The 12008-nt window shown below is 44.6% G+C and overlaps 2 protein-coding genes and 1 pseudogene across 2 annotated transcripts; all 3 read left to right on the top strand.

Annotated features, from left to right (window-relative positions):
• Positions 1–1862: 1862 nt before the first annotated feature.
• LOC123082970 (uncharacterized) lies at positions 1863–2776 on the top strand. The gene has a single exon (XM_044505146.1). The coding sequence runs from the start codon at positions 2011–2013 to the stop codon at positions 2341–2343; it is 333 nt and encodes a 110-aa protein (XP_044361081.1). The 5' UTR covers positions 1863–2010; the 3' UTR covers positions 2344–2776.
• A 1884-nt stretch (positions 2777–4660) lies between these two features.
• LOC123082971 (uncharacterized) lies at positions 4661–5155 on the top strand. Its single transcript, XM_044505147.1, has one exon. The coding sequence runs from the start codon at positions 4727–4729 to the stop codon at positions 5102–5104; it is 378 nt and encodes a 125-aa protein (XP_044361082.1). The 5' UTR covers positions 4661–4726; the 3' UTR covers positions 5105–5155.
• Positions 5156–7442: 2287 nt separating this feature from the next.
• On the top strand, positions 7443–10190 carry LOC123084221 (uncharacterized; annotated as a pseudogene).
• Positions 10191–12008: the final 1818 nt, after the last annotated feature.

The following is a 12008-nucleotide window of genomic DNA, read 5'->3' on the forward strand; positions in this document are numbered from 1 at the left end:
GCTACTGATCCATGTGTTGAACTTCCTCGTTTCGACGATACAAATTCTTGTCTGTGGCAAAATCGTTGTGATGGCTATTTATAGCAATGGAACTCACCTCCTCGGCAGTGGATTTCATTAGCTTCTTCTCAGTTTGAAGGACCTACTACTCGTTGGCTTGAATCTGTGCAACACTGTGCTCCCAAAGCCACGTGGTCTAAATCATGTCAGCTTCTTCAAAGCAGGTTCGGTTGCAATCAACATCAATCAACATCAGGTAATCATTTACATAATATTTCATATTAATGAGACAAGTACATTAGAATATTATGTTGAGCGATTCTCTGAATTATATGATAAGTTATCTACCTATGAGACAACCCCTGTTGCTTTGCACTATGTTACTCGCTTCTTGGATGGGCTGCAATAGTCTATTCGTGTGCAGGTTACTCTTCAGAAACCAGTTGACTTGGACACAACATTTGAACGCTCTCGTAAGCGGCCAGAGAGGTTATAATCAAATCTACTAGGCTCTCCCAATTTATGTAGTTGGAGTGTTCAAACAACCCCTGACAGTTCGTGACGATCTAACTCGCTTGGTTAGAAACTTCTGGTGGGGGTCCAGAAAAAGGTTGAGCTTGATATATTCTTCGAGGCTCCGACTTTGCAAGAGCATCGTGTGATTCATAGAATGGGCACAACACCATTGCCGGACTAATCAGATCAAATCGGTTGAGAACCCTGTGATCCAAATGATTGGATGTTGCCACCATGCAAGGTGCAACATTCACGTGCTCAAGCCCGAAGGCTGAAGCTAGCATTATCCTGCTCTAGTAGTACTGTACTACTGTACGATACTACTCTCTCCATTTCACAATGTAGTGCGTATATTTTTTAGAAAAAAGTTAAACTTCATAAACTTTGACCAAGTTTACAAAGAAAAACATGTACATCTAGAATAAGAAATACATATCTTTAGATACATCACAAGCCATATATTCATATTGCATATATTTGATATTGTACATACAAATAGGTTTCTTTGTAAATCTAGTCAAAATTTGTAAAGTTTGACTTTTCAGAACGGAAGAGTATGTGCATTGGGCGTGTGGAACACGCACGGGATGTTCCGTGTTGTGTTGGTTGCTTCTGCAGGCTACGTGGAGGGTGCCAGCAAAACCAAACCAACGGCGCTTGCATGGAGGCAGGATAGTTTGCTTCTCCTGCGGGCTGCACGTTTTGACCGAGCGCTCACTCGAGCAGAGTCGCCGTCGCTGTCACAGGAATTATAAAAGGCTGACGTGGATCGAACGAAACACTTTCACCAGGCCGGGAGGTTTGGCATCCTATTCGGTCGGCCGTGTCAGTGCTTTTTATCGTGCTCTTTTCTGTATGATGCGAATGTAGTAAGTGAATGGAGCCATAGCGTACGTCCGCGTGAGGATCAGATGTTGATCTCCTTTAAAAGAGAGAAAAGTGCCAAGTGTTTCTTCTTCGAGGAAAAAAAAATAAGAGTACCAGCTGTTTGACACTTGAAAGACAACAACGGCCAATTATGGTAAACAAAAAGAGAACCAAAGCCTGTATAAGTGCACTGAACGAAGGTCTGAGCTGCACTTGCAGCTAAGCTACCACTGTTACCGTTGTTGCCACGGTCAGCTGTCTCTCTCTCTGTGCATTGCGACAGCTTGCACGAAGACCGACCGTTGCCATCGCCCTCCTCCCTCCCGTCCCAACGGCAGCGAAGCCCCGCGAAATCCCCAGAACACCCTCACGTCTAACCGCACGCGTGCGCTACGGCGATAGCTTTGCTTGCTTGCTTCCCCGCGTCTCTTACCCTTCACGCCGTCACCGGCCCCTGTCTTGGTCCAGTCTTTTTTCCACTCTTCCTATTTAGTCCTGCCCACCTCCGCCTATCTTCTACAGCAGCAGAGCACACCGTCACACACCCCAGAACTCGATCGACAACCCACATCCATCTCTAGCTTCTACCAGCTGAAGCACACTAGCACCAAGACAGAGGCAGACTCCATGGACGCTGTGGAGTCCTCTTCGTCCTACTCGCCACCGTCACTGCGCCACAAGCTGCGGACCACCGTATGCGGCTGCTTCGGCTCGCCGTCGTCGCCGGGTAGCGGCGGGGAGAGGCCACAAAACAGCGGCAGGGCCAGGTGGAGGAGGCGCGTGGCGGCCGCGGGGGAGTTCAGGTACGACCCGCTCAGCTACGCGCTCAACTTCGACGACGGCGCCAGCGGCAGCGATGACGGCGCGGAAGCAGAGGACGCGGCCTTCCCGTACCGGAACTTCAACTCGCGCCTGCCGCCCTCGCCGGCGCCGGCCTCCCGAGCCGTCGCCATCGCCTGAAGTCGCCAATCGAATCGTACAAGTAGCTGTCGGCCGTCCTTTGCTGCTTCTGTACCTTTCTGTCTCTCTGATTCTTCTTCTTCTCCAAGTGAAACTGTATTAACTCTGTGAAAGCATTTTATACGGCCGTGCAAATCGCAGCGATGTAGCGGCAGTGTACCAGTAGCATCATTGTATAGTGTATACATATAGGATAATAGGAATCGATCAACCAATTTTAGTGTTCCGTCGGTTCTCAATGCAAGATGAAGAATTGGTTTGATCGGGAAAAGGCTTCCTTTTCTTTTGGATGATGAACTGTGAAGGAAGTTAAACCTTGGCCGGGTTGGTGGTGGGTGGAAATGGAATCATCTGCCGTCGCCATCCACCGTGTGGGCTGCGCGTATCCAACGATGTACTCCCTCCGTAAACTAATATAAGAGCGTTTAGATTATTAAAGTAGTGTTCTAAACGCTCTTATATTAGTTTACAGAGGGAGTACGTACTACTGTACGTGGGTGAAAGGGTGCTGCAAAGGATTTGCGAGTAGCGAACAGTAAAAAAAAACTCGAATCGACCGCACACACGCGGGAAGAAAAATCTTGAAGAGCCAGCTCCACTGGCTTATCCGCTCGTGTAGCTTGTCAGCTCTCACGAGTGGAGCTTTCGCGCCGATTGTCACATACCAAGAAAAATCTTCCTCTGCACTTTCTTTCTTTCTTTCTTGTTTTCTTTCTTTCTATTCTGTCAGGAAAACAGGGGAGGGCCTCGGTTCCACTGAAACGAGCCCAGGCAGCTACATATGGACTGCTTGGATCCACTTTATGTTCTCAAAAAACAATCGACAGCTACATATGGACACATACTAGTATCGGACTGGCCTAACACTACAATAAATATGCGTGACATGTGGGGAATTGGGTTAGAGCAAGTACAATAGGATGAGATAAGCTGACTATAAGAAATAGAATAATACTACCTCCGTCCGAAAAATACTTGTCATCAAAATGGATAAACGGGGATGTATCTAGATGTATTTTAGTTTTAAATACATCCATTTTTATCAATTTTGATGACAAGTTTTTTCGGACGGAGGGAGTATATTTTTGCTTAGTTGAAAGAGAGAGAAGAGGAGAGAGAGGAGAACCAATAATGAATGGTTCAATGACTTGATGATATGCTGCTACACCAAGTGGGAGTTATTCAAATCAGTTGATGATAAGGATGTTCAAACATTTACTGCAATGAAGTCTCGGAAAGGGCATTTGCCTCGTAATTTTCTTTAGCGCACTATTGGTATGTTCCATCTGACCATCTCTATTCTTGCAAACTTACTATTTTGAATATATTCACATCCCACAACTAAATTAATTTCAGTTACAAATTCATTCTTTTATCTTGTAGTGTCTTTTAGGACTTTGGCAACATGGCGAGTTCACCTTTATGCAAAGATGATTATATGTTTTTCTTGTGACAAAAATGAACAAATCAGAGATGCTTTTGATCATGGTGAAAGAAATTGCACAATGACAATTGGTATGGACAACTTTACTTTTGTTGGAAACATGGCGAGTTTGCCTCTGTTTTCAAGTCTCATCTTTATTTACTCTATTGAACTTTATTTTGTTAGACTATTACGTTTATGTTTTCATTTCATTTTTAATGAGGATTTGTGGTTCAAAAGTTTTGTGTTGTATTATATGTTGTGTATTTAAATACCCGGTTTTAGATTTCCAGATTATACACTTGTGCTCAACTTGCCCAGGCTCCACAAAATTTTTGGCTCCGCCACTGCCAGCTGCAACACGAGACTCAAGACACTTTATGAGGATGTAAGGTGGGCCAACTATTGATAAACTAGTACATATTTAAAACTTACTATTGTATATGCCAGCTAAGAGGTTGGCTATAAATGACATGACAAATTCTTATAGCCGACCGTTGGTTGTATTATTAACCATGTTCTTAGAGAGGCCCGGCGACCATGTGGGATTCCGTGTGCTCTCCGGTTCGTTTCGAGGATAGCGAGAGTGGAAAGGATCGAGCCAAGTTTGGATTGTTCTGCGATTTGCCGATTTGGCAGATGAGGAGCGACGACAAAGCCGCGCTCTGAGAATAGTACCGATCTCGTTATTTTACTCTCAGAGAGAGCTCGGAAGCAAACCACGCTTGGGCTGGACAAGCTCTGTCTGTTTGAGCTTTTATTTCTGCTTTTGCAGCTTTTCACTTAGGCAGAAAAACCAAAACCCTTCTGAATATGTGCTTTTTACTTCAATTTTTGGCTTATACCATACAGTGTCCCCTCCAGCAGCAGGGCACACTGTCACACACCCCACAACTCTGACAACCCACATCCATCCCTAGCTTCTACCGGCTGAAGCACAGTAGCATCAAGGCAGACTCCATGGACGCTATGGAGTCCACTTCGCCATACTCGCCGCCGGCGGTGCGCCACAAGCTGCGGACCGCCGTGTGCGGCTGCTTCGGCTCGCCATCGTCACCCGGCAGCCGTGGGGAGAGGCCGCATAGTGGCGGAAGGGCCAGGTGGAGGCGACGCGTGGTGGCCGCGGGGGAGTTCAGGTACGACCCGCTCAGCTACGCGCTCAACTTCGACGACGGCGCGGAAGCAGAGGATGCGACCTACATGTACAGGAACTTCAGCTCGCGCCTGCCGCCCTTGCCGGTGCCGGCCTCCCGAGCCGTCGCCATGGCCCTCTGTCCCTCTGAATTTTCTTCTTCACTATGTAAAAGCAGTTTATACCACCGGGGAAATCGTACGTAGCGAGGTATAGTTAGCAGTAGCAGTGTACGCGTAACATCATGTATACATACATATAGGAAATCAATGAATCAATTTTAATGTACCAATCGGTTCTCAATGCGAGGCAGCCGATACATGTATGTAGTTTACTCGGAGATGGAGAATTGGTTTGGTCGGGAAAAGGTTTCCCTTTTTTCTTTGAGATTTTTTGGATGAAGAACTGGGTTGGTGGCGGGTGGAATCATCTGCCGTCGCCATCCTAGGGCTGCGAGCATCCAACGATGTAAAAAGGGTAGTGCAAAGGATTAGCCAGCACTCTCTCTGTCCATGAATAAGTGTACATATAGCTTTTGTCCTAAGTCAAAATTTTAAAATTTTGACCAATTTTATATAAAAGAATAGTAGCACATATAACATCGAATTGGTACATTATAAAACTACATTTCAAAACGAATCTAGTTATACTAATTTAGTGTCATAAATGTTGTCACTTTTTTCTATAAAATTGGTCAAAGTTTTAAAACTTTAACTTAGAACAAAATCTAGATGTACCCTTATTCACGGACGGAGGGCCAACAGTCAAAAATCTCTCTCTCTCTCTCTCTCTCTCTCTCTCTCTCTTTTTACTTGGGAACAATAAAAAAATATTGAGCCACCTCTTTTTTTTTGCAAGAAAAAGTGAAATTTCTATTACTCAAGGAGGCAAATCAGCCAGAACCAAGTTTACAATGTTGAGCATAACCGAACCCAGCCATACGGTAGTACGGAGGGGTACTTCTACCATAAGCAGGAAGAGCATGACTAACTTTATTTTACGAGCGACTAATAGACGTAATAGAGATCTCTCTAGTTTTAGCTCTTCTATTTTTTACTATCCGCTCGTATAGTTTGTCACGGCTCACGAGTGGAGCTTTCGCGCCGATTGTCACATACTGAGAAAAGTGGAAACTCTTCCTTTGCACTTTTTCTTTCAGAAAAGCATGGGCGAACCAGCCGCACCCATATCTGAACCCGTTGTTTGTCGTCTGAATTATAGCTTAACGGTGCAGAAGTAAGCTATAAACTTCAAGCAACCACAAAGTTCTAAAACAAAAGCAAAGCGGGGTCATTAAATCCACAACGCCTTCACATTGCTCTCTCCTGCAACGGGTAAAGAAAGCAGTTAACCAACGGGACACAACGAGAGAAAACACATTACAGAGAAGGCGGAAAAAATGCCACCTATAGACCAAGGGGAACACCCAGTCGATCACCTGACGGAGAAACACAGCAAACCGATACCCTTCTTGGATAGGATGTCCATTGTTACATTGGTCGGAACTCAATGATCATGAAACTGCTACATATAATTGTTCAAAAGAGAAAATTGGCATAAACACATATTTTCATAAGTCTTTGCCACTGACTTTTGTTGATCGTCATACTACATCACGAATGGACAGGAAATTGGCAGCCGCACTATGTGAATAGCCAGTTAAGAGTTTGCGCATTTATAAAAGTTCAGGTAATTCAACCTTTATTAGCCCCGGTAATAATCTCATCTCCACACCGAATACCCTCTCACCAAGCCTAGTGATCAGTAGACATGTACAATTGCCGAGTCTCAATGATCGATTCTTATTTGTCAGAAGTATTAACAGGCAAACCAATCTTCAAACTAATTTAATCCCATGGAAAATTATCAATGATTATAGAATGCAGAAACCAGGGACGAAATGACAGATCAGCAATGCCAACATAGTCAGTACCTTTTTTTCGGATGAGCACCCTTTCATATAGTATCACAACTAAGAAAACGCTGTGGAATAACTATGAACACGCTTGTAGACAGCCTCATTAATATCAACCATTGTATTAGTTGGGCACACAATAGCAAGTTGTCCAAGCTAACCACTATCAAAATAGTTGAAGAAGAATAAATCGTACCCCCTCCATACATATATATCCAACATGCCAAATATGCCAAATATCCAACATAAAAGCCTAATAAGCTGTCCAATTTTTTGTATAATTAAACTTAGTAATTACTATGCATTTTTGTAGTATTTATTCATAAACTTGTCTATATGATTGATTTATTATATGTTGCATGCTGATTATTTTGTGTGATCTAGTTATTCTCTTATTTCCTTGAACTAATATGTCACTATTATTCATATCCACTCCGAATCAAGTAAACAATGATATTATTTCCGCATCCGAGTAATATTTGATACGCATTCGGTATTTGAGAATATTCATATTCACGTTCATATTTTTTCTAAAAATATGAAAACGAAAATGCCCTCACACATCACGAGCCAAAAAATAAGCTTTGCCCTTGTTTTTTCCTCCTCTGTTCCGGCGGGGGGAGACGGCGATGGCCGTGTGGAACGCGGTGGGTCGGTGGTCGGCGCTCGCGGCGAGCGCGCTAATCTAGCTTCGCGGGGTGCAGCTACTGCTTCGGTGTATACTCACCGGCAGTCAAGGCGTCGCAGGGCTACTACAAGTCCGCGCTCGACGCCGTCGCCTTCTTCGATGTGGCCGTCAACGCTGGGGTCCTCTCCGCGTAGGCGCCCGTGGGCCGCTGAAGCCCCTGCACAGTCCTCCTCGCCAGCGCCGCGCTCTGCGCCGCCGGGTACCTCCCCATGTAGCTCGCTGGTGCCGGGGTCGCGTCGGCCCCGCTCCCGCTCATGTACCTCTACATGCTGCTCGCCGCGCGGAGCGCAGGCGCAGACCTTCCTGAATATGGCCGATGTCGTCATCGCCGTCGAGAACTTCCCTGACCAGGGCGGCACCGTCAACGGCATCGTGAAGGTACTGCCGTCCTGATTCCCCTCGCTTGCTTGGCTTTCTTTCTTACTCTGCTAAGCAGTATACAGTCTCTGCTCTGCATCAATCAGTACCTAAATGATGTGATTAATTAGACCTGTAGCGATTCATGCTGCAATACACCAATGTGAAATCAAACATGCTCTGCCCCAAAGTTGGAACCAGAAATCGAAAGAATCACGTGTTTTGTTGGCATTCAGTTCCTTTCTTATGCAGATGATGTATATGCTGAAAGTAGCAGAAAAATACATACAAACAGTTCTGGAAAAGTACAATTAGACTTATTATAGTAATTCATACATACAGTATAATGTGTTCTGGCCCAGAGACACCATAGAGGCAGCATCCCTGGTTCTAGAGGAAGAGTACAATTGTGTAGGCACAGTCACTGTTTCATTATAATTATGTCTGGCCAAGAGACACCAGAGAGGCAATAACGCAGCCTTCTTTTACTGGCCTCATCCTTTCAGCACCATGCTTGTTTCCTGAAATCCTGTATCTACCACACTGCAGAAAGTAGCAGTATAACTATGCTTGTTTCCTGAAATCCTGTATCTAGCACACTGCAGAAAGTAGCAGTATAATTATATGTTGAAAGTAGCAGATAAATACATACAAACAGTTCTGGAAAACTATAGTAATGTGATTTATTAGACTTATTATAGTAATTCATACATACAGTATAACTATTCTTGCTCCCTGGGAATCAGCATCCCTGGTTCTACAACAAGAGTAAAATTGTGTAGGTGCAGTCGCCGTTCATTATAATGTGTTCTGGCCAAGACCCAAGAGACACCAGAGAGGCAATAATGCAGCCTTCTTTTGCTGGCCTCATCCTTTCAGCACCATGCTTGTTTCCTGAAATCATGTATCTACCACACTGCATGGGTGGAGCTATCATTTGCGTTAATTGCACGAACTTTCAGTGTTATTGTCTTGAGTTTTCACCTAACTACATTCCTAACTCTGACGATGCAAACGTGTGTGGATCCAACATTGAACACACTTTGCTCAATAATCATAACCTGCACTCTGTTTCTCGACGACCTAGCAAACTAGCAACCGTAAGGTGCGTTTGTTAGGCAGTGTATCATGTTTTGTCTCGTTACACAATTACAGACATGGCATACTCCTTCATATGGCATTAAACCATCTATACATGGTTTTCTGGGCTTGAGTGCAGCAACACTGGTTCAGGTACAGTGCATTCTTCATATTGATACTGGCAGTTTCATACTCCCTCCGTCCGGAAATACTTGTCGGAGGAATGGATGTATCTAGACGTATTTTAGTTCTAGATACATCCATTTTTATGCATTTCTCCGACAAATATTTCAGGACAGAGGGAGTACTTGCTAGAGATATTACCCGGCCCATAGCCATCGCATTGCTGCTCATGTACTTTGTCAACGTCCACTGCGCTAATCAGCGGTACAACAAGAAGTTCCTTGATGCCTTCTCTCTCATGGCCGTTACTGTTGCTGGGTACCTGATGGTTGCCATAATAATCTAAGACCAAGTATTCGTGATAAGTTCAGCTGGACAGAGTGTTTGCTTCATGATACTCCTGCTGTTGATCATGTCTCCAGCAGTTATTGTTGTAAGAGCTCAGAAGATGAAATCGAAATAACGAGAAGAGCCAGCTCTAGCACTGCGCTTGTGGGATCTGGTCAGGACATGTTGCACAAAGAAAACCTGAATGTGATGCAAGCCATGTGTAAACTTGACTTCTGATTGCTCTTCCTTGCGATGGCCTGCGGGATGGGATCGGGGATCCTTTGGCTACACGAGCAGGGAGACCAGCACCCTGGTGTCACTCTGGAACATCTAGAACTTCTCAGGGAGGTTCGGCGCAGGCTACGTCTCCGATCACTTCCTCCAGCCGTGAGGAGTCGGCAGGCCTTTCTTCATAGCAGTGACGCTTCTGGTCATCGGTGTAAGCCACGCCATCATCTCCCCCGGTTTCTAAGCGTCGGTCTACATCGGCTCCAGTTTTCCAGAGGCGCTTCTATGACAAGGAGTCACACAAGGTGAGTTTGCCTGCGCCGGTAAGCACTGCTTCGCACTCCCTTTCCTGATCACGGCATGTATCTGTGTTTTCAGGTCTGCCGTAGCACTTGTATTGTTCATAAGAACAAAAAAGTTTTATAGGTGTATTATATACGCCAGACTGCTGTCTTTTGTAGAGAGTAAACGTATATACACTAGTAAAAAAAGGGTCAAACGTGAAGCACATTAGTGCCGGTTTGTATTTGAGCCGGCACAAATGTATACATTAGTGCTGGTTCCAACGGCTAGCCGGGCCGCTCTTAGTACCGGTTCGTGGCTAACCTTTAGCACCGATTCGTGCCACGAACCGGTACTAATGAGAGTGGTGGCAGGATGTTGTCAGTCTGGGCCCCCTCTAGCACCTTTAGTACCGGTTCTTGGCACGAACCGGTACTAAAGGTCGTCCTACATAAACCCTTCGTCCACCCGAGCTCGCTCTGTTCTTTCCCTTTCCCCTCTCCTCTCTGTTCTTCCCCTCTTCCTTTCGAGTTCATCACACATTTTGCCCAAAATTTGTCAAGATTTGAAGGCCCTCATCCATTCAAATGATCACAAAGGTTAGCAACTTTGTCCTTTCATCTCTCATTCCTAGATTAGCTCTTGCATTGCTTTATATAGTTATTAATTTGTGAGTTTAGTAATTTGGGAGGAAATATATATATGTGCTAGTATTTGATTTATATGCAATTTGAGGTTAAAATAACACTTAGTTTGCATATGTAGGTGTGGTTTACTTAGTGCCTTCTAAATCTCCGTCGTAATCACCGTCGATCGCCCGCACCGTCCCGTCGCCGGCACCACCTTGTGGTGAGCCTCTTGTTCATGAAATTTTATATAAAAAATTGATGTTTGTGTGATTTGGATATATAGTTACTCGTATAATAATTATCTTACCCATACGTTATTTGTTATACATAGTGCCATGGTTTTGATATCCGTCCCCGTCGGCCCTCGTCCTTGTTATGATTCGGATGTGGTATATTCTCTTTTAAAACTATTTGTTGCATTTCGTGTTTATGACAAATTATGCCCATCAAGTTGACATAGATATTTTTATCTAGGAGGTATGTGAACCGGAAATTCCAACCGACCCTATTGTCGAGAGGTTAAATTTAGTTGAAAGAGAAAACGAGTACTTGAAAGAAAAATTGAAAAGAATTGAGGGGGAGAAGATGGAATTGGAGTTGCATGTTGCCGATGTCGTCGATGATCACAAGATCAAGATGGAGAAAATGCGCTTGAAGATTAGAAAGATTAGAAAATATGCCATCAATAGTGAGGCTTGGTATCATTATGCTGTTGGATCAATTGTTACCTTAGTTGCGATCTTGATCGCATTTGTTGTTGCATTTAAATGCTTTAGCTAGAGAGTTATTTGTTTGTTGCATTTAAGTGTTGTATGAACTTTATGTATGAACTTGTATTAATTTGGTCTATTCGGTGTTGTGTAATGAAGATGAGCCGGCAATGGATGTACGATGACCGATGCTCTCCCCAGTTCGTTGAGGGCGTGCATACTTTTCTGCTTGCGGCTGAGGCAAACAAGCGGGCGGATGGTTTTATGCCTTGTCCATGTGCTGGCTGTAAGAATGGTTGCAAGCACGTCAAGAACCATTCACGTCCACCTGTTTGAGTCCGGTTTCATGCCCCACTATAATGTTTGGACCAAGCACGGAGAAAGAGGGGTTATGATGGAAGACAATGAAGAAGAAGAGGACGACGACAGCTATCCTAGCCATGGGTTCCTTGAATACGATGATACAACAATGGGGGAAGAAACTGAGCCGGTAATGCGGGAAGAAGCTGAGCTGGCAATGCGGGAAGAAGCTGAAGAAGAGGCATCAGATGAGCCTATTGATGATCTAGGTCGGGCCATTGCCGATGCAAAGAGAAACTGCGCAAGTGATTTGGAGAAGAAGAAGTTGCAGCGCATGTTAGAGGATCACAAAAAATTGTTGTACCCGAATTGCGTAGGTGACAAGAAAAAGCTGGGCACCACACTGGAATTGCTGCAATGGAAGGCAGAGAATGGTGTATCTGACAAGGGATTTGGAAAGTTGCTGGT

This window comes from Triticum aestivum, chromosome 4A (genome assembly GCF_018294505.1).
Source record: "Triticum aestivum cultivar Chinese Spring chromosome 4A, IWGSC CS RefSeq v2.1, whole genome shotgun sequence".
Classification (NCBI taxonomy): Eukaryota; Viridiplantae; Streptophyta; class Magnoliopsida; order Poales; family Poaceae; genus Triticum; species Triticum aestivum.

Coding starts and splice junctions, on each gene's coding strand:
- LOC123082970 (XM_044505146.1), top strand. CDS start 2,011: ATGGACGCTGTGGAGTCCTCTTCGTCCTACTCGCCACCGTCACTGCGC.
- LOC123082971 (XM_044505147.1), top strand. CDS start 4,727: ATGGACGCTATGGAGTCCACTTCGCCATACTCGCCGCCGGCGGTGCGC.